The 23,015-nt window shown below is 39.2% G+C and overlaps 1 protein-coding gene across 1 annotated transcript; it reads right to left on the bottom strand.

Moving 5' to 3' along the window:
• Positions 1-1,153: 1,153 nt before the first annotated feature.
• On the bottom strand, positions 1,154-21,759 carry obsl1a (obscurin like cytoskeletal adaptor 1a). The gene is made up of 25 exons (XM_038280936.1): positions 21,422-21,759; positions 14,983-16,239; positions 13,394-13,663; positions 13,026-13,286; positions 12,527-12,832; positions 12,153-12,419; positions 11,803-12,078; positions 11,593-11,707; positions 8,800-8,960; positions 8,413-8,685; positions 8,060-8,335; positions 7,700-7,975; positions 7,348-7,623; positions 6,987-7,262; positions 6,631-6,900; positions 6,278-6,544; positions 5,934-6,203; positions 5,268-5,534; positions 4,481-4,747; positions 4,260-4,372; positions 3,179-3,332; positions 2,875-3,036; positions 2,672-2,776; positions 1,763-2,029; positions 1,154-1,661 (listed from the first exon to the last, which is right to left on the bottom strand). Exons 2-25 carry the CDS (start codon positions 16,148-16,150, stop codon positions 1,384-1,386), a joined length of 6,621 nt encoding a protein of 2,206 aa, XP_038136864.1. The 5' UTR covers positions 16,151-16,239; positions 21,422-21,759; the 3' UTR covers positions 1,154-1,383.
• Between the last annotated feature and the right edge of the window lie 1,256 nt (positions 21,760-23,015).

Genomic DNA, 23,015 nt, shown 5'->3' with positions numbered 1-23,015 from the left:
CACCTCAGCAGTGCCACAGGCTGATTGCCTCCATGCCACGCCGCATTGAAGCAGTCATTTCTGCAAAAGGATTCCCGACCAAGTATTGAGTGCATAACTGGACATGATTATTTGAAGGTTGACTTTTTTCTATTAAAAACACTTTTCTTTTATTGGATGAAATCTGTGAGATAGGAATTTTGGTTTTCATGAGCTGTATGCCAAAAATCATCCTTATTAAGACAAAAAAAAAGACCTGAAATGTTTCAGTTAGTGTGCAATGAATCTAAAATATATGAATGTTAAAGTTTTATCATTACATTATGGAAAATAATGAACTTCATCACAATATGCTAATATTTTGAGAAGGACCTGTATTTTGTGGTCAGTTTATTGTTAAAATAAAAATAACTAAAATGTAAAATTAGTTATAACTTTCCATTAGAGAGCATCATTGCTGCCAACCTCTGTTTTAGACAGAAACTACTTGGGAATTATGTTCACATTGGATCCGCTGGTAGGGGTGGCCAATCATTGGTTAAGAGTGTTCATGGGCAGCCCATTTATCATTTAAAGATTAAAATAAGCTGCAGCAGCAGTGCTAAAAAAGAGAAAAGAAGGAAGCAGAAAGCTTCTTGTTTGCAGCAAAAGAGGACATTAACGCCTGTTTTGATACTTTTGTTGGTTCCATGTTAAATTTCCAGGAAACCTTTAAATGCTGGGTTTTTAAATCAGTTACCGGCCACATCTTGTCCATGGAGAGTATGTGGGGCCTCCAAATCTGCCACAACAAGGCCTTTTTCCCCCTTTTTTAAACGTTTTATGGCAGGTTGGACCTTCCAAATGGTTAAAGCCTTTTAATTTCGGTTTCTTAAGCTATTTTGGGGAGTTTTTGTGAAGCCAGTTAACAGGTTATGTGGATATGGTTCTTCTCAAGACTTGCAAAATAAAGTTTCAGGGACAAAAGACAAATAAAAAATGAAGATCAAGACAAGAAAATTGACATGAAGAGAAATAAATGCAAGGGCAAAACGGAGAGAAATACAAAAACAACAAGAAAAAGTTGTTTTTGTTAATTCGTCGCCCATGCCTGCCTCCACCTTGGGCCCCAGATTTCTTAAATCCATCTCTGGGTCGTTCACAGCAGCTGGTACAAAATGAAAGCCATGTTATGTTGAGTTTCACCATCCAATTAGTTGTATTTATTACATTTTTATCTAAATGCAATAATTCATTGTAAATATGTGAAAATACTGATCATAAAAATGTAATCATATCTACACAGTAATTATATCTCCACCAACTAAACTGTCCGTTCCGTCTAGCCTAACATCTTCAGACCAAAACATGGAGGGAATAAATAAAGGAGTATAGATTTTAGAGCTTTCTGCCTCTTTCCTGATTCTACTTTCCCATAACTGTAAACGTGGCGCTGCTCTTGGCCTTGCCCAGGGTGAACCTGACTGTCCCACTCATGTCCACACAAGTGTCCCTCAGAGTGAGCTTGTGGACCGTCCCCTGGTCTTCCAGACGGACTGAAGGGCCCGACTGCAGGGTCTCTCCGTTTAAAGTCCAAACAGGAGGCTTGTTGATGGCAACGGAGACTTCGCACTGAAAAGTTGCCGCCTCTGGCTCCATCACCTCCACGTCCTCAAGTTCTTTCAGCATCACCAGGGCCTGGGCTGCGGCGCCGTGAAGCATCATCAGGGTTTTAGAAAGACAGAAAGGATTGGTTGGCATGAGGTTTTACTTCTACTTTACTTTACTTTTCCATTCAGCTTACCTTCAACCAGAAGTTTGGCTTTGGATGTATGCTCCCCAACCTGAATACTGTAAGTGCCCTCATCCTCCACAACAACCTGGTTGATCACCAGCTTATGGGAACAGCCTTCTGCTATGATCTCCATCCGTTCTGAAGGTTCCAGTTCCTGTTTGCCTTTGTACCAGGTTGCATCACAGCGCGGGGAGGAGACGGTGCATTCCAGGATAACGCGATGTTTCTCCAGGGCCGTTCTGTCTCGTAGTGGTTTCACTATAGAAACTGGGAGTTCTGGAAATCGTAGAAGGTTTATTAAAAATTAGGAAGGTTTGAAGGGATGGAAATATGGAGTGAATTTAGTTCCATTATTCTTGTTAAGAACGCATTTTGTAAATGGAAATTTGAAAAGAATGCAATTCAGGTGTGTTTTGAGTGTAACTTTGTTCAGACAGACAAGAAAAATATGTTTATTATTTTATGTTATTTTTATCCTTTACGCAACTTATATATGGAATATACATAATAAAACACATATAAAATAAATGTTTAATAAAGTATCTCACTGATAATTCTGTCAATTTATTAATAAATGAGGCTAATTTTGCAACTAGAAGAGTACTTCATAATGTATATGTATTAAATAAAATTAGAAAATATATACTCTGTAAAAAAAAAGGCATTTGAAAAAAGTAAAATGTGAAAAGAATTTAAAAAAAAACGTACATTTAAAAAAATATATAATCTGAGAAAGTTAGACTAAGTTTAGATTGATATGTTTTCAGCATTTCAGTTCTGGATTGCTTTTGAATTAAAATTTTCCATTTACAAACACTGTTTTCTCAGTAAAATCAATGAAAAAAGATTCCTTGCATAGTAAAGTAAATAAAGTTAGTAACACATAGGAAGAATAAAAAAAACAAAAAAAAAACTCACCTTCTACCTCAAGGTAAGCTGTTGATTCCACATCTCTTGCGACAAAACGGATTTCTCCTGCATCTTCAACTTTAACGTTACACATCAGCAGGAAGTGTTTGGTCCCTGGAAGTTGATACATTTTTTTTTTTAAAATCAGCTGGTGAGATTTTAAGGATAAAAAAAAATAAATTTGTCAAAATATAACTTGGTCCATTTCTGACCTTCGTTGCGGATTTTTATGGTGCTGCTGGGTCTGATCTTGTGACCATCTCTGAACCACTCCCCGGTCACGTCCTCCAGAGAGACCTCACACATGAACACAGCATTCTGGTCTTCCTGGATGTAGAGGTCCTCAAGATCCTGTAGTATCTCCAGCTCATGCTCTAAAGGTTGTGATGAAATGAAAATAATGACCACTAGATGGAGACATTTAATGCTGAAAATCAAGATGCTTAATTGAAGAATATGTCCAAGAAAAAGATTGAAATGATTACATAAAGTATGAAAGTGTGGTTGGAAAGTTACCGTAAACCTCTAGTGAGCACACGGTGCTTATATCGCCTGTGTCACATGTGTAGGAACCAGAGTCAGCAATGGAGCACTGAAGTATCTGGCAGAACCGCTTTCGTCCCATTGAGTAAATCCTGAGGTTCTTCCCTGGCTTCAGCTCAGTCCCATTCTAAGTTACAGAGGAATAAAAGAAACTAACATGTTTTCCTTTATCTACCTTTAAACCATTGCTTTCCAAACTGGTCTTCCTTTGGTTTCCAAGTTGCTATGAAGTCTGAATTCTTCCAAAACCACAAACGAAAAATAAAATAATCCTACCAGCAGCTATGTAAACTACTGTCTATGCGCATGTTGAACTTTTTATATGTGCCGATTCAATACCATGAGGCCACCAATAAAGCAAGCATGAATATGTTCTTTCTCTTGCCTTTTATGGCCTATAGATTCGCTCCCACTCATGTGTGGACATGTTTCTTTGCACTTGTGTATAATTGTGTCACTAAGAGAGTGGAACCAACCTGAGAAAGAAAAATCCTAATCTCTTTTTTTTTCCTATGTTCACCTAGTAACTTTACCAAAGCACATTCAGGCTAATCGCTGTTCACCAAAAGAGTTAAAAGGTGGTCAAAGCAGCAATAAGTAATTTTAGAGTCAGGCCTTTTGAAATTAGCACTGTTGTAAACACAGAAAGTTCTCCTTAAGATGTGTGGTGCCTCGCAGCTATTCAGCAGAAAGGCTGGGCTAAAACCAAATTTCAGAGGAATGATTTTAATGTAAACTAGCATAAAGCTGCCTTATTGCTGGAAAAAATACTTTTATATAGGACAATTAAGCTTAAAGTGTAGAGAAGGAGGATGCATTCATGCGTGTGATATGTTGGGACCTCATGGTATTGAATCTGCATGCATAAACTGTTTAAAATGCTTGTGGGGAGTAGTTAACAGGAGTGTTTTAAATAAATTCTGCTTGTATGGATATTCATTATGCATCTGCCCTTTTGGTAGAATCTAGACTTAATATGTGGCCCCCACTTTGGGAACCACTGGCTTAAACCATAAGAGTTAATGATGCTGAATCATTATTTTATTTTCTTTACCTTAAGCCATCTGACTTCAACGTTTTGTCTGGAGAATTCACACTCTAAAGTGACTGGGAATTCTTCCTCCACATGGACATCCACCAGGGGTTTCAGGATAGCCACAGGTGTCTCTGTCGGTTGTCAGTATGTTTAACCCATCAGCATTGGACTTAAATAACTCCAATACATACTTTTAGCAATTTTGAGCAAGTCAAGTCAAAGTTCTGGCTTGTATTTACCTTTGACTGTGAGCCTTGCAGTTGAGCGCACCCCTTCTGCTGTAAATACAATGGTGCCCGTGTCCTCCAGAGTTAAGTTTGTCAAGGTAAGGCTATGGACCGGCCCATTGATGCTCACCCTAAACTGGTTGCTTGGTTTTACACGGATGCCATCTTTCTGCCAGATTCCTTCCACATCTGTGTGGGAGACCTCCACCTCAAAGGAGGCAGTTTCCCGTTCAAAGGTCTCTTGATCTGTTAGGCCTTTGCGTATGGAGATCTTTCGTGCTGCATTCAAGAAGGGAAGAGGAGGTTGGAATGATGTCTCCAATTGTTTGGGTATAAATATGATAACTAGGGCTTTGAATTGATGTTATGACAACCCTAACAGAAGTACTTAGCTTGTCAAAGACAGCCTGTTGTCACAGTGTCACAATATTCAGCTCAATTTTCACACTTCAAGTCTAGCTGAGCTATTCTTAGTATCTTTTGCTCTGTGACAATCTGTAAAAGCAGCTACAGTTATGTGTGATAAGACGCTAAGAGCTGCAGTCAATATCAATTCAAAGTGGATAATCATGAAGAGAAAACCTTTCTCCTTTTATCTTTGGCTTCATCTTTCTATCAGTGACTGTTAAACATACGTAACAGCTGCATGTCTAATAGTTATAGATTTCACTTGGATTATAATTTTAATTTAAGATCATGCTTCAGTTTATAACTATAATCATGTAAGCTTTTCAAACAAATATAGGGTAGGTTAGTATATGGAATGGGAGTTTGGTTTTTACACAAAGTAACCACTTACGTTCTACATTGAGTTTGACCTGTGTCCTGTCATGTAGGGTCTCACAGCGGTAAGTTCCTCGGTCCGATAGGGTCAGGTTGTGTATCGTGAGGCTTCTTCTAAAGCCGTTTTGTCCCAGGGTATGTCGAGGACCAGACTGGATGACCACGCCTTGCCTCATCCACTGGACCTCACCTGTCTCCAGGCTGATTTCTGTCTCCAGGGTAGCCTCCCCAAACTCCTCTGCTGTAACAGCTTCCATTTTCCTGGTGAACATGACCTGAGCTTCTAAAACATTATGAGGAGAACCATAACTCAAACCCATTTGAACTTTTATCAGAATCCTGCATAAGTGTTCTTTCTACATTCAGATTTCACATCCTCCGCTCCTATACATGTCAGCTCCATTGCAGAATGTCTCTGTGAGACTGTGAAATGCTACGCCTACTACATCCGAAGCCCGAAGAGAGCATGCACAAGAGGTCTGGGCAGAACCAGGCACGTCAACGCAGAACAGAAAATTGGAGTTGGTCCATATTTTGACTGTGAAGGATGGAGAACAGGTCAGTGGATGGTAGGATTTTGGAGAATCTCCAACTGTTCTCATTATTTAAGACAACAGAGTTGACGTAAGATTTCAATAGTGGAGCAAACATGGAGGATGCGATATCTGGGGGTTGGTCTTACCCTGAACTTTGAGACTGGCCTTGCTGATTTTTCCTTCAGCTTCTGCTGCAATCTTGGAGCAGTCTATCATTTGGCATTTCTTAATAACCAAGGTGTGACACAGGCCATTTCGACTCACTTGGAAGCGCTCCCCTAAAGTTATCGGCTCATTGTCCATGAGCCATATCAAGTGAACATCCTCAGGAGACACAACACATTTAAAGGTGGCATCTTCTCCCTCTAGCACAGTTGTGTTGTGAAGTTCGGTGAGAAACTCCACAACTCGAGGCACTGGAAAAAACAAAAGCAGTGAATGAAGGGCTAGCCCATTTGGAAAAGAATGAAGCTTTCTTTCAGATGCTTACTCTCCACTCTTAGCATTGCAACGGTCCGATCATCCCTGGATTCACAAGCATACTGTCCTGCATCCTCTTGGGTTAAACGGTGGATGGTCAAGCTTCGCTCAACACCATCTGCTCGAATGGAGAATCTCCTGCTTCCAACCACCTCCACACCATTCTTGAGCCATTGAACATCTGCTTTTGGTTTGCAAACCTCACAGCGTAGGGTTACCATACCATCAGCATGAGCCACAGTGTCTTCGAGGGGTCGCACAAATTTTATTCTCATTTCTGGAATAAAAAAAATATTATTCTTTATTGGCTTTTAGATCAAACTGAGATTGCCATAAAATTCTTTTGGAATTACTGATTGCTACCTTTCACTAATAGACTGAAGTGCATTTGGTCAGTGTTGACATCACAGGTGTATTCACCAGCATCGGAACGCCTCAAAGGCTGAATGATGAGACTACGTTTATGGCCCTCCATAATTTCTCGAAAGCGTTCACCTTCAACTGGTGTCCAGTCTTTGAGCCAGCGCACAACCGCACTTTCTTTAGACACATAGCTTGTCAAAATCACACTTTCGGCCTCATAACCCGTCAACACAACGTCATCTTCTTTGTTTACAAAAGTAACTGGAGGTTCTTTGTTGGGACATAAACAAATTGTATCATTTCAAATATTCTTGCCACTCTCAAAAGTACTGTTCACCATGCCTTTTAGTTTTTACCTTGTATTCGTATAACGTTTATCATCTTGTCAGTCACTGCATCACAGACATACTTTCCAGAATCTGAGGTCTCGATGTTTGAGATAATAAGTTTTCTCAGAGTTCCGTAGCTTTCAATGAAGGTACGGGAATCGCTGGTGAGAGGCCTGTCATTACAATACCACTGGACAGGGGCATTAGCACGGGACACCTCACAGGCCAGTATCAGGTCATCACCTGCCATTAGTTCTTGGTAGTCAGGGTCATAGGAGTTTCCTACAATCTTCACTGGAGGCTCTAAGAGTAAAAAAAAACATTTTCGTATTTGAGACTTTTTGAAAACAAATAATTTATAATAAGGTAATGCCTATTTCAGTTTTACCTTCAACTGTGACCTGGAAGCTGATATTGTCATCCCCAACATCTAGGAAGTATTCTCCTGAATCCTTGAGTTCCGCGTTAAGGATTACCAATGACCGGAATGCACCTTCTTCCTCTTTGCAGAACCTTTCATCATCCTGAACTCGACAGCCATCTTTGTACCATTTGGCATTGCCGTTGGCTCGAGAGAGCTCACACTCTAGCTCGATGTCATCTGAAACTAGGAACTTTAGATCTGTCCTAATCTCAGACTTTCTCAAGATCTTCACGGGTGGCTCTGTGAGGATAGAATAACCATGCAGTCATTTAAACATTATTCACCAGCTAGAAAACAGTCAGGTTTTTCTTCTCACCTGAAACTTTCACCTGGAAATCTATTTGATCATCTAGAGCGTCACAGGTGTATTTCCCAGAATCTTCCGGAGTGGGAGAATTGATGATCAAACGGCGAAATAGCCCATCCTCTACAATAGTGATATCACTACTCTGCTCTATTTTTTTGCCATCAAGCAGCCACTTGACCTCTGCTGTAGGACGTGACACCTCTATCTCAAGAACAATTGGTTTGCCAGCAAAACCTTCAAGTCTGTCCGGCGTGTTTTTGAGTCGACTGAGTGTCACAGGGGGCTCTAAGTGAAAATAAAAATTAAAGAAATTTGAAAGTAATCACTTTGGTGGTAGAAACTATTTTGGTTAAGTATCAAGATACATACCTGTGACATTAACAAGAAATGCCACTGAGTCATTTTCAGTGTCACAAATATACTCCCCTGTGTCATCCACAGTTGTTAAAGGTATAACTAGTCGCCTTTGAGCCCCATCTACCTCCAATATCAAATTTGGGCTCTCTTCTACCTCCAAACTGTCTTTGTACCATCGAACCAGAGCATCTGCCTGAGAGATTTCACAACACAACTCAAGCCTCGCTGGTGCAACATGGGTGAGTTCCACCTCCGATTCACCTGGAGAGAGAATTCTCACAGGTGGCTCTGAAAAAGGGAAAGAGATATTTAGAATGAATTGGAAAAAAAAAATCTCATAGGTATATGATTAGTCACTGCTTTACCTGTAACAGTTATCAGGTAGAAGACAGAGTCTCCATCTGTTTCACATACATACTCTCCACTATCCATGGCAGAGCCACAGGGAATGGTCAGCCTCCTGTAAGGACCCTCAGATTTTAGCTGGATGTTGTCGCTTTCCTGCACCTCCTCACCATCCTTAAACCAATTAACCTTTCCGTTGGTCCGAGATAATTCGCATTGCAAGTTAATCTCCTCTGATACATAGTATGTCATCACGATATCATCTTTAGGTTCAACAATCATCACTGGAGGCTCTAGGGTTAGGGGTGAAGTACAAGAAATTGGTACAAATCCTATTTTTTATCCAGTCTTATTTGTGTGGCGGGGAAATATTTTAACATTATCTCAACCTGTAGAGGTTGCCATACCTCTTATATTGACTATAAACTCAATGCTGTTGCTTCCAGACTTGCAGACATAACTTCCAGCATCTGACGCTTCTGCAGAGCGGATTATTAGCCTCCTCATGGTGCCTTCTTTCTGGACCGTAATGTTGTCACTCGCCTGGATCTCGCAGCCATCTTTGTACCTGATAAAAGCAATTGAAATTTTATTTATCACAGAGATTCTACAAAAGTGACACACATTTTTCTTTCACAGTCAGAAATCAAATAACAAAAAATAAATCTTACTGTTCTGGATTACAAAGGCAATTGTTGAAATGATTGGCTACAAGTGTGTTTAAATTGATTTTGTCTCAGATTCAAAACTGTGGAGTAAATTTTGTTCTGTTACTGTTGCAAGCAAAGGGCCTGGCTTGTAAATGAAACTTTGTGAAAAAAAAATGGTAATAAATGGTTTCACGATTAACTTCACTGTCTCCTCAGATTTTACTGCTACAGATTTACTTATTTTTCTCTTACTCTCGTTTTATTATTTCCCTAATATGTGTTTTTATGGTGCAGATTTTCTTTTTTTTTTTTTCGCTGTTTCTCTTTTAAAGACTGAATTTTGTTCTGATACCTGATCCTGACCAGTTCTGCCTCCGGACCTTTTAGCCTGCCTGTTCCTGTTTTTTGATCTGTTTGCCTGGTCTGTCTTCTGACTCCTGCTGGTTTCTGCCTGTGAGCTGAACCTGGATCTGCCTCCTGACTTCAACTCGGATTTCCATATTGTACCTTTTCGGATCTTGACTCCTGTTAACCTCTTCGACATAGGCTTTGACTTTGTCATCTGGAAAGTCCTGCATTAAGTCGTCTTCATTTTTTTTTTAACATCACAATTTACAAAATTTCTTTTCTTAAACTTTTACCAATATAGACATGATATACATCTTTAGAAAGCTTAGATTCTCCATAATTCAACTGCCAAGACTGTTTTATGGAAACCATGAGCACCAAAGCACTATTCATAAAGATATTGCAGCATGTTAAATCAGGATTTTTAAAATACACCTTCTGCATCCTACTTTTAAAGAGATCCTGATGCCAATCTAAGGTTGTTTATATTACATTTGTCTGTAAGGTTCCACAGATAGAAATGTATGCAGTATTTTCATAATAAAAACATTCCATGATGAGAAAATCACCACAAAGTAAATTTTTTACCATAAGAAAAGTTTGATCCTTATAGCTAATGCTAACCGTCTCGCTATTTACCTTTGATTCCCCAAACATTTATGTTTGTTTTCCTCACCTTTCAGCCTACAAAACAAAATTGTACCCGCCAATTTATTTTTGAGATTTGACCCCGGGACAGCCCTCAAGGTGTCACAAGTGCTCCCTCTCAGCTGCTTTCTTTACAAATGATTCCCCTCGTATTATGGCTCATAAAACCCGGCTGCTATTGGTTAAGTCCACACGCAATGCTGGGCTCTCTAGCGAATCAAATTACCTTTAAAACAAGGGCTAGGCATGGCTAATTTATAATAATAATGCTGACCCTGCTGGATCAAGGTTCGTAAAAGCCCACGATCAGGTCAAACACTGGGTCATTGCACACTGTCAGATAATTAGATGGAAACTTAGAAAAAGGGGAAAAAATTGCTTCAAAAATATTTGGTGGCCATCAAAATGCTTCAGTGTGATTTTTGGGTTACAATTGTTGTGTAAAAGCAATAAGCACAATTTGGAATAATTTGGCACATTTTGAGGTGTTTGGAGATGTTGATGACTTTAATTAAATGTCTCATAGCTCTGAACTGTTCTGAAATTTCCTAAAGTTGTTGTTGACATAATGCAGAATAAATGTAATACAAAGACACCTGTCTATTGTTAAGCATGTCTTTGTTACTGCTGTTCAAAAAGACCTATTATTTTCGAAAAGAAAAAAACAACAACTTTAAGTCATGTTTGAACTAATGCAGTTTAGGCTGTGCTTTAGTCACACTATTTTCATTTCTATTGACATAACTAGAAGGTGTTAGCTTTCAAATGATGTATCACACATGCAATTGGTTGAAGACTACTTACATTTAGATGGATGTTAAATGAACTGTTATAGATGTTGATAGCTGCAGGCTGTAGAGCTTCTGTAGAGGCCTGCCTTGCAGTTGATCTGGAGGGGTCTTTGATTAAAAAAACTCTGTTGTTGTTTTCTAAAGAGTTTTACTTTGATAAATCATCTCCAGAGGCTCTAGATGAGTTTCCAGAACAAAGCCAGCCTTCTTTATTTGCTTGTTAAGCTTCCTTAAATCATTTCTGTTAATTTTGCGACTCAAGCATATGATAGTAGAAGCCAAGTAAAGATTCTCAAAAAATATTTATGAAATTCTGGTCCACTCTGCCCCTCAGGACTGGTAAACTTGAATTTGATATGTATGCCTTGCTTGCTCACAACCTTTCAGCTTTGTCTACATGTTTTATGGAACCAATATAAGAACTTTGTGATGTTTATTAAATTGAATTTGTTCTTTAGCCATCTTGCAATTAATGTTGTGGTATGTGGTCATTGTATGTTTGCTAAATAGCTAAAAGATTGCTACAACATAATACAGCACTAGATATCTGTGGAAAAAAAGGCTATTTCTATGCAGTAAGAAATTGGCTAAAATGACACAAAAAACTATTAAATTTGGTACATCTAGGAATATTGGTATTGTACCCAAAGAACAATCAGACTTATTATTTTTAGATTGCATTTGTAAGATATTTCATCATGCAAAACACAGAATAGGAGCTGGGATTGTTTTATTTGAATTTTCAAAGTTTTCATTGTCTTACCAAAAAACTTCGGCATCATCTCTGGAGACGTGGCAAAGCAGAACCACTGGATCCAGCTCCATACTGTTCTTATGGAGCTCTTCCTCTGACACTGGACTGAACTCTACTGGAGGTCCTGAATTAAATGAGATGTATAAATCAGTTATTGCAGCCTGCTGGAAGAAAAGGTGATGTATTTTTCTTAAATATATTTGTTAGAAAGTAAATAACCTTCGACATCCACATTGAATTTAATCACGTCCCCCGAAGTTTGACACGTATAAACTCCAGAGTGAGATGCTTCAGCAGACTGGATCACAATTCTTCTCATATTACCATCTGATTGGATGTTCAGCTCATTGCTCACCTGGAGTTCTTCATTGTCTTTGAACCAGGATACTTTAGCAAAGGGATGGTTAACCTCACAGTAGAGCACAATGGCATCCCCGGTTTCCACTCTCTTATAGCTGTCCAACTCAGACAGAGGGATGAATTTGAACACTGCGGCTGCAAAAAAAAAAAAAAAAGCATGAAAAAGGATCCAACAGCATGGATGAGTATTGCACCTTTTCTCCACCTACATTTAACCTTCAGGATAGCTGAATCCCTCACTCCATTGGCAATAAATGTGACCTCTGCTGTGTCGTCAGCTGCTCCAGTTCCATGGATCACCAAGGAGTGCTTTGTTTGATTCTGCTGCACTGAATATCTTCCACCATGCTGCAGCTGGGAGCTGTTTAGAAACCAGGTGCCAACCATTGGTGCAGAGAGTTCAATGGAGAAGTGAGCATCCTCACCCTCCATAACCTCACAGCCTTGGAGAGGCTTGTGTATCTTGGGTCCTGGGACTAAAATAAAAAGAAATGCATCAACCATACCATGTTTTTTTTTTATCTAAACATATTAAAACTACTGCTTCTGAGTATTTGATTCTACTTTTAAGATTTCTGCTCACCGAGGTGGACCACTTTGGGGAACTCTACGTGACCACTGCGTCCGTACTTATTGATGCAACAGACACGAAAACGATAGTCCCCTTCACATGGAATGCTGTCACCTGAGATTTCCGCTGAGGTGGCAGTCTCTGAGGTGAAGCATTTCTGCCACTTCTGAGAACCAAGCTCTTGCATCTCTAGGACGAACATAGAACGTGTGGTGGTCTGACTGTTGGGTGCAGGCGACCAGGTAAGATAAGCACTGTTGGGTCTTTCTGTGTTCATTTTGACACCCACAGGGCAGATTGGAGGGCAGTGTCTTGTTGCTGAGGAAAAACAGTTGCAGTATAATAATAGTTTTTGCATTAGCAGAAGACTTAGAGACAATATAGATGGCACAATATTTAGACAAATGAATAGCAACAGTTAGTTGATTTTTAACTTGTACTATGTACTTGATTTTCCCTTTCATTTCCCTATCATTTTCTTCCAAGAGTAGACTGAAAGTCTTAACTGTACCTTTGACTTTGAGACGTAATGAGCTTTTAGATCTTCCTGCAACAAATGTAACAACCCCCGAGTCATGATGGGCCACGTTGACAAAGACTAGGACGTGAGTCTTGCCGAAAGACTTGAGGATTGTCTGGTGTGTCTCGTGTAGCTTCAAGCCATCTTTGAACCAGTGGATCTCCATGTCGTCATTCTCAACCTCGACACAGAACGCAGCGTTCTCACCTTCTAGCACTTCCATCTTCCGAGGTAGTTTGCGGACAATTGTGCCTGCCGTATGAAAATATTTTATTTGCATTTCTTTGTAAATTCTATACATTTTATATGTATTTCTTAATACGCTTTAAATAAGCTTAAAACCACTACACACAATCTACCTTTAACTGCTAGCTCAGCAATGGTCTTTCCTCCATCTGGCATCTCACAAAGGTAAACCCCATCGTCATCCATTCCAACATCATGGATGGTGAGTCGTCGCCTGGTTCCTCTCTGCTCCATTCCATATTTACTGCTTGGCATTAGCCTCTGGTCCTCTAGGTACCAAGCAGCGGGGATTGTCTCATCCGGTACCTCACACTCCAGCACGGCAACATCCCTTTCCTTTACTTCAAGGTCTTTTAACGGGCGTCTGAAACGCACAGCTGGCCCTGAGGAAGATAGAAAGTTGTAAGCAGAATTTCATAATTTAAATGTTTTTTTTTTTATGTATATCTTTATTTGGCTACATTACCACTTATCATTTGACATTATTTTAGTTTACACTAGGGCAGTAAAATCGTGTCACAACATATACTTTCAACAATGACATGCGCTTATCCCTTACGGAGGGATCGCCACAGAAAATTATTATAACTTGCTCATAGACTTGGCCGCGTTTAGATGCCTGATTCCCTTCCTGACCCAACCAGAATCCAAACCCAGGTCCTCTGTCTTAAGTAAATGACTTATGCTTTAGATATCAAGCTTAGATATGGGATTTATTATTATAGGGGCAGCCGCTGCAAAAGTCTTTTGTGATGAAGAGGGAGGTTAGCCAAAAGACAAAGCTCTCTATTTACCGGTTGGTCTATGTTCCTGCCCCACCTATGGTCTTGAAAACTAGGTAATGCCCGAAAGAATAAGATCGCGGTTATAAGTGACTAAAACAAGCTTTTCCACAGGGTGTCTGGACACTCTCTCCGGAGTGTGGCCAGGATAGGCCCAGAGTCGAGCTGCTTCTCCTCCACATCAAGAAGTGGCTCTGATATATGTTTTGATTGCCCCTTGGAAGCCTCCCACTCCGAGGACAGCCCAGGGCATGTTTGGAAGGTTATGTCACTTGGATAGTCTATGGAGAGGAAAGTCTGAGAGTCTCTACTGAGACTGCTGCAACCATGACTCGGTCCCAGATATGTATAAAGGACAAAGAAACAAATGTTTCTCTTTTGTGCATACTTTTGTCCATGATTTTTTGATGTTTTTCTTTTTTTCTGAATATCTTGTCTGGCCAATATCCCTGTAATATATCTTTAACATCATTCAAATGAATCTTTTGCATATGTTTTGAATTGTGTAGACCAGGGTTGTTCAGTTGCAGTCCTGGGAGTCCAATGTCTTGCCCCTTTTAGGTGTATCATAAAATAACATGACTATAAGTACTCCGCAGAACATAACTGCATGTACATGAGATACTTCAGCCATTTGAATTAGATATTGTTGTAGAGACACATCTAAATGTTGCTGGACACTGTACATCAAGGATGGAATTTGAATATCCCTGGACTATACTTACCTGCCAAGTTGGGGTTCTTTTCAAGACTGGGACGATACCTTATATCTTAAATCCATTAAATTAATGATGGAACCGGCACCCATTGTATATGGCATCATTATGTTTCTTTTTTGATTGTCCCTAAGATGCATTGCATCTTCCCTATTTAACTCCTAGAATATATGTCAACACTTGATAAAAAATATATTTTCTTACCTTTCACAGTGAGGTGTACAGCACTCAGGGTGTTTCCAAGAGCATTTGATGCAGCACATACATACAGCCCTGTATCCTGCATTTTACAGTAGAGAACCTTCAGCGTGTAGAAACCTTCACGGTCCTCAAATACCAAATGACGCCTGTCGGGTTCTAAGGGAACCCTATCTTTCTTCCAGATGATCTCGGGTTTGGGCTTGCCCGTCACAAAGCAGCGAAACTTGGCATGCTTCCCTTCTGCCACTACAAACTTTTTGACTTCTGATATGTTGATGGGCGGTTCCTCTGCAAGCTTTGACAAACTGAACCGTCCGCTTTTGTGCTTGGGGGACCTCTGACTGCTGATGTGACTGTTTGAAGAAATCTTACTCTCTTCTCGCTGTGGAATTGGCTCGACAAGAAGAACAGCTCCTGCCAAGGCCTCACCATGGCAGTTTGTAGCCCTGCAGGTGTAGACCCCTTTGTCTGGCATGCGTGTCCTATACAACTTGAGCTGAAACCAGCCTCCATCTTCACTTCCCATATTAAAGTGGGAGCTCTCAAAGATGTCATTGAGCTTCTTCCCGTCTTTCTCCCAAGTCACCTCAGGCAAAGGCGTTCCCCAGATTTTGCAGGAAAAGGTGGCATCCTCTCCACAATCCACACGTAGGGATAGAGGCTTAATGAGAAACCTGGGCTTCTCATTTAATGGTAAATCAAACTCCTTTAGTTCTTCGTTTGCTTGACCCTTCCACTTGTGCTCTCCATTCATTTCCCTATCTTTTGCACCATTTTCTACCATGTACCCATTTAGGTTTTCCCCAAAGTCTCCACATTGATTTACACCATTTTCCTTTAATTGTATAATTTCCCTATTATTTTCAAGAAGCTCTCCTTCCACTTTGAGTGATGCTGCTGCGTAGGTTTCCCCAATGCTGTTTCTTGCCTTGCAAATATATTGACCAGCATCTTCTTGAGTAACTCTAGAAATGTTTAATAAGTAAGTTTTTCCCTCCTCTGATATCTTGTATCGACCCTCAGAGATAATTTGAAAATTTTTGTGCTCCCAAATAACATCTGGAGGTGGATCTCCACCAATTTGGCATCTGAGAGTCACATCTGTTCCGCACTGTGCCACAACGGGGCGTGGATAGCTCAAAACACGAGGTGCCCCACCGAGGATATCCATGATGATAATCACCTTTTCTCGCACTTTAACGAGTGGCTTTGTTTTTCAAGTTTTTGTCCCAGAGTAGGCTTCTTGTCCTTAGTGAGAAACTGTAAGATAGAAAAACAAACATTTTGGTTGAAAATAGTCTTGTGAAGAAAGCATATTCAAGGTTATACAGTTTTTCACTCTCAAATTCCCAAATGTAGAATTTTTCTTAAAAGGTGCTTTAGAAAGGAAAAAAAGAACTAAGGAAATATATAGCTGCTGACACATTTTAAGAAGGCGATGACATTAATTTAAGCTAATCATCTTCATACCTTTGACCTTTTGCTGACATATTGCATTGAATGTAAAGGAGTAACATTATTTCTTCACAGCCCTGTCCTATCTGAGAACATTTTAGTAACCTTCACATTTACTTTAACAGAGTTCTCCCCCCAAAACAGAAGGTCTTACTTTAGCACAATAGTATCAGGTAATGCAGTTATGAATTTTACATAATCTGTTCCACTTTCTCTCTCCTCTATATCACTGAACAATACTGCAGAGGGCAAAAGATAAGATATTCATCACAGGTTGATGATTTTGTTGTTGGGGTTGCTAGTTTTCTGCGTACTGCCTTAGATAATGTAGCCACCTTTGTAAAAGAAAAACTAAAAGTAGAAAGCCTGGACCTTGGTTTAATACAGAGCTATTCACATTGAGCTGCTAGTAAACTAGAGAGGAATTGGCCCTCTACATATCTACAGGAATCTTTTCTTGTCTGGAAAAACTGTTTAATGCTGTAAAAGATATAAAACTAGAGCAGCATATTTCTCTTCATTAATAGAGGAGAATAAGAATAATCCCACAGTTTAATAAACTCCAAACTCACCCAGAGCCATAGCTCTGTTGAACCATCAATTCCCCCTGCTCTTAGCAGTAATGATTTTATGGAATTCTTCATAAATAAGATTGATTTCATTAAAACTAAGATCATTAGCACTCCTATAACTATGACTGGTTTACCTCTCAAAGGAGAGGCAGGATCTGAGGTAACTATAGAATAAGAACCTGGCTTAAGCTGCTTTGATCCAGTTCAACTTTCAGAGTTAGCAAAACTATTGTATAAATCTAAACCTTCAACTTGTCAGTAGATCCAGTTCCAACCAGGTTATTTAAGGGAGTATTCCCTCCGATTTCCCACCTCCTATTAAGATGTGATTAACCTATCCCTGTTACAGGGGTATGTTCCCCAGGCTTTCATGGCAGCTTTAATTTAACCTTTTCTTAAAAAATGTTTCGTGACCCAGATGATTTCGTCAATCCTTTCTAATCTAAATTTTTTAAGAAAATAGCTGTTAAACAAATGTGTCACCACTTATACAATAATGAACTTGTTGGAGGGGTTCTATAGAGTTGTATATATACTTGTCCTGTTAGATCTCAGGGCTGCTTTGATCCAATCAATTACAATATCCTTTTAGGAAGATGTGAATATTCAGTAGGAATTAAGGGAACACCATTAGGGTGATTTAATTTCTAGAATTTCTAAAAGTAGAATGGGAGGCAGATCCTTTATTTTCTTTGTAATGTTACGGGTTGTTTGGACTCTGCTCATTTGTCATGTGTGAGAATATAGCAGCCATTCAACCGAGCTTAGTAAGGTTGGTGAAGAGTATGTTTTACTAAAGGACAACACTGTGGAATTCCCAGTATCAGTGTGGCTGTGGGTTTTTGACTGTCCTCTCATTCCTTAAATGCAACCCTAAGCGTTTTACTCTTCTATGGAACCAACTACCAGTTTTAGTCCGTGAGGCAGATACGCCGTCTACTTTTAAGGACAGACTTAAAACTTTCCTTTTTGATAAAGCTTATAGTTAGAGCTATCTCTATAGTTATGCTGCTATAGGCTTAGACTCCTGGAGGATATAGGGACCATTTTTCATCATTCAGCTTCCTTCTATCTCTATTCTCCCATTCTGCTGTATTTGTTAGTTAAACCTCTAACTCTATGATCTCCCTGCTTTTTCTCATCATCTGGTCTGTTCCTGTTTGGCTGTGAATCCATCCTGGTGAGAAATATCAGCGTTGCTGCAGTTATCAACACCATGCTGAAGCTTGGCCTGTTTTTCAGTGTAGTCCTGTTTCTCTGACTGTGACTGACTGTATTTGTTCTCTTTTATCCTCTGAAATGGGAGCAGGCTTGAAGCTTGTCTGCCTGGCTGTGTGTCTGGCCAGGGCCACCTTTGGAGCTGGTTGACAGTTACCTTTTGTATCTCTGCTTCTTTCTGTATGTCTGCTTCTGTCTCTTCAAACCCCAGTCTGCCTCAGCAGATGGCCGCTCACACTGAGCCTGATTTTGCTGGGGGTTTCTTCTTGTTCAAAAGGAGTTTTCCTATCCACTGTCACCACAAGCTTGGTGTGAGGGATTGCCTTCGAGGCAATGAGTCGATGCAATCAGCTGGTTTTCCAGCTGTTTGCATGCTAGAGGGACTATGTTTCTTGGCTGGCCTGGGAGCGTCTTGGGGTTCACCCCGGAGGAGATGGAGTGGCTAGGCAGAGGGACATCTGGGCCTTCCTACTGAAGCTGCTACCCCTGTGACCTGACCCCGGATAAGCGGAAGAAGATGGATGGATGGATGGAGAAAACTTTGAACCAATCTGGCTGTAAGTTCTGGTTGAATGTTTTCTGTTAACATGTCTTATGAAGTGGCGATATAGAAATGAAGTGAATTTGACATGAAGTAACGGTGTTAGGTTGCATCATGTTTTAGTGGCTTAGACTTGACCTAAACGCAGTTGGATCTGAGTTCTCTCACAGTTGGTGCTGTAGCTCATTGATGGTGTATTTATAAAGTAGTCTAAAATAAGACTCAGGAGCCCATGTGTCATAGTACGTATAAAAGACTGTGGGGATAAACACCTGCATGACAAACAAGGACAACTTACTGATAGAGGTCTTATCAGATAATTGTAATCATCTGCATAATCACTAGATAAGACACTTTTTTTGTCTCTGAAATCTAAATTGTTGAATGGTTTCTATGGTGACCACAAGTTAATACTCCTGCTGTATCTTTTATCCCTAATGAATTTATATAAATTCTTTTTTGATTGCAGTAGCATAATACAGCAGAAATGTTTAAAAAAAAATGTGTCCTTGAACTTCTTTCACACATCTATGCAGTGGATTTTGTTAAATTACACGTTCTGTGTATAAAAAACAAAAAAGAGCAATCTAGAAATTAAACTTTGGAAAAATTCCTAAAAAAACTAATGTTGAGAGTTTTTGCTGTTTTCTCAGAATTTACTTTGAAAAATAATTATAATATTTGTTTTTTACTTTTTCAGTTTTTCAGCTTTTTTTTAAATTAACGGTATGTTTTTTCAAATTTCAGTTTTTTAAATTGAGTTTGAATTTTTTTGCAAACTGCACTTTTCTAAAGTAAAGAAAATATGTTCTGTTAAAATATTGCAATATGTAAAACCCAATTTGAAAAAGGGAAATTTATGACAAAAGAAAAAAAAGAACATAAATTCTGTTAAAAACATTTTACAGAATAAAAATTAATAAAACTATTAAATATTAAAAGAAATAGAAAAAAATTTGAGTTTTATAAATTGCATTTATAAAACTGAACTTTTCTAAAGTAAAGAGAATATGTTCTGTAAAACTATTTGAAAACATCTCAATATGTAAAATCCAATTTGAAAAAGAAAAATTTATGACAAAATTCAAAAAACATAAATTCTGTTAAAAACATTTGAAAGAATTTGAACAAATTTGAGTTGAAAATATTAAATATTAAAAGAAATTGAAAAAAAGACTTTAAAATGTAAAATGTGAAAGAACAAAAACAAAATCACGTTGGAAACCTTCGACTAAGATTTAAGTTTCATTTCACGATTTTTTACAAATATGAATTTATAATAAATATTTCTTTGCTTACAACAATTATGGAATAAAACTCACTCAGAATAAAAACCAACTTAATGTTAAAGTTTGACTAACTGGAGGCACTATTAGTGACGCTAAAAGTACATTTAAAACAAATGTAGATCAACCAAACAAGATGGATTAGTTCGTTTTTTAGAATGATTAAGATTGTATAGGAGTGAATGTGTTCTGACAAAAATGGGAAAGACATTAAAACATGCCTTTGATTCTCTGGAAGGTCTACTGAAGAACAGAACTGAAAGAACTGCATATGTCTGGTGTCAGAACAGTTCAGAACAATTGAAACTGTGAGGATACACGGACATTGATCCAACATCATCTATTCGCCAATCAGCTGTTTGAGAGGGATGTTCTTACTTCCATCACAAATATAAACAATGTGCCCGCTATTTGGTATTGTGGAGGATGTGTGGTAATGTGTTACTGAAAAGCCCATAGAACCTCCTTAGAATCCATTGCATTGTGAACCCTCTTCTCATTAGATCTCAGGTAATTATCCAAAATGTTTAATACTCACAGAAATGGTAAATGTGACATGATTTACAGCCTCTTCCTTATACAACTCAGTCAGGCCTAAATCCTGTATGTAAGCTGTGCCCAAAGATAACTCAAATTAGGTAGATTTTTACAGAATTTTCTAATTAAAAAATGAATTGATCTCCTAATGACAAACAGCAGGTTTTAAAGAAGATAGTTCATTCTAAATTTTTGAGAAGAACTTGGTAAAAATTTCAGGTCTTATTTGGCAAAAATACGTGGCAATTCAATTGCAATATTTCTGTAAAGGAATGCAGTAAAAAACAACTGTAACTGAGAAAGAAGGAGGTCCAGAGATGGGAGAACTGGAGTCAATAATAATCTTGTATCTTTATGTCATGTATTTGTTCTGCCCAGCCAGCCTGCTTCTGTCTCCTTGAACCCCAGTCGGCCTCGGCAGATGGCCGCTCACACTGAGCCTGGTTCTGCTGGAGGTTTCTTCCTGTTAAAAGGGAGTTTTTCCTCTCCACTGTCGCTACAAGCATGCTTAGTGTGGGGGATTGTATTTGAGTCAATGAGTCAGTGCAATCAACTGGTTTTCCTTGGATAGAAAACTTTGTATCAATTTGATCTGGTTGAACTGTAAAGTGCCTTGAGATGACATGTGTTGTGAATTTGGCGCTATATAAATAAACTGAATTGAATTGAATTGAATTGAACCAGGTGAGACCAATCTACACAGGTTAAACCAGATTGGACTTACCTGGTTCAGTGGCTGGGCGGAACATGATATAGAGATTACCTGTTGACTCCAGTTCCAACATCTCTGGAGGGAGCCACATTAAGAAGAATTGAGAAAGGAGGAAACTCACCACTCTCTAATCGCTGCTTCCTCTTTAGTGTTCAGATGACGTTTATCTCCTTTTCCAAGCTTTTGTTCCCTTTCTTCGTTGCTCTAGTCCTCATCTAGCACACGGTCAGGTAACTTTAGCTTCGACATGAGGGCGATAACTAAATATCCCATTCAGATTTGTTGGTCAAATTTGCAGCTGTCGTTTCTCATTTGTTTCACTCATAAGGTTGGAGTTGGCATAAGGGGAAACGACCACCGTTTTTTTTGTCTGACTGTGTCGCTCAGGCCACAGCTCTGATTCTGTCATTATCGGACAGCTACAGAGTGACGGAGGGAGGGTCCGAAAGGAGGGTTTGCAGGGAGGCATTAAATGCTTTTGCAGCTGCTTCTATTGCAAGCCACCCCTCTAAAAATACCAACAGCTTTCATGACGAAGGGTCAGATAAAGTTAGGCTCTCCATTCAGAGACTGTGCCACTAAAGATAGGAGGAGGCCAGAGGCCTGCATTGGATCACTCAGCTCAAAAGATATCCTTAGCTAAACATCGTGTTAGAAAGGACAATCTTCAGATAGTAATCACAAAGATCCCAGAAATAGTTTTACATTTTTATCGCATTATCATTGCAGCAGTTAAGTTTAGCTATTAAGCTGAGTTCAATCATCTGAATAAGTTTAGCAACATAAAACATCTATTTGAGTCATATTAAAAACAGTATTCTCACAGTTTCTTAAAAGCCTTAAAAGTTTGTGATTTGGAAAAAAAAAATCATGCAAAGCAGAAAGTTTTTTGAAAAAAAAAAAATAGACAGCCATCTTTGGACGTCCCTGAATGTTTTATGGGGTTTGACATTTCACAAGGATACATACCGCTGTCAATCTATTGTTATTTTCTCTTATTAGAGAAAATAATGTCACTAATGTAGGCGTGGCAAAGTGCACCTGAGCGTGTGTTCAAATTACGTCAGAGTCAGCTTAGAGCCTTTCACAATGGCTTTGTCTGGAGAAACCCTCAAACAATTCTTATCTGTACTGCTTGCAAAAATGAACTGCCTTGCTCACAAGACAGACCCTTTTGGCGGGAGTGGTGGCCTAGTGTTTAGGGCATTGCACTTGGGTCCCAGAGGTCCCAGAGGTTCAAATCCAACTCCCACAGACTACCACTCTGTGTCCCTAAGCAAGACCCTTAACTCCACACTGCTCCCCAGGTGCCACACAATGTCAGCCCACTGCTTCTCTCCTGATGGGTTTGATGAGCATGGTTCTCTTCTGAATATAGTTTTAATCCTTTTAGGAAACTAAGAAGTTTCAAAGAAGTTTACAAAGGACAAGGCTTTGTGAAGAATGACAGAATCGTTGGTATACGTCACATGTATCTTTCTCTTCTGCATCAGTATTATAACAGAGAAGGACCGTGTCCCTCGTGTTGAACACTTCCTTCCTGCATTCTCAGACAACTACTCTTTAAGCTATCGCTTCAAGTGTGTTTCAGGCAGTGGAGACAGCAAACTGTCGTCAGAGTTCTCCGACCTTCATAACAGGTCACATAGCTTCACTCCCACTGGAAAAATCCTCCTAATCTGGTTGGAATGCCATACTTAAAATATGGAAGCAAA

Source organism: Cyprinodon tularosa, unplaced genomic scaffold, assembly GCF_016077235.1.
Source record: "Cyprinodon tularosa strain WSP-4 unplaced genomic scaffold, ASM1607723v1 ctg166, whole genome shotgun sequence".
NCBI classification, from domain to species: Eukaryota; Metazoa; Chordata; class Actinopteri; order Cyprinodontiformes; family Cyprinodontidae; genus Cyprinodon; species Cyprinodon tularosa.
Note: the sequence above shows the minus strand (reverse complement) of the source record. Positions and strands in the feature narration are given on the sequence as shown.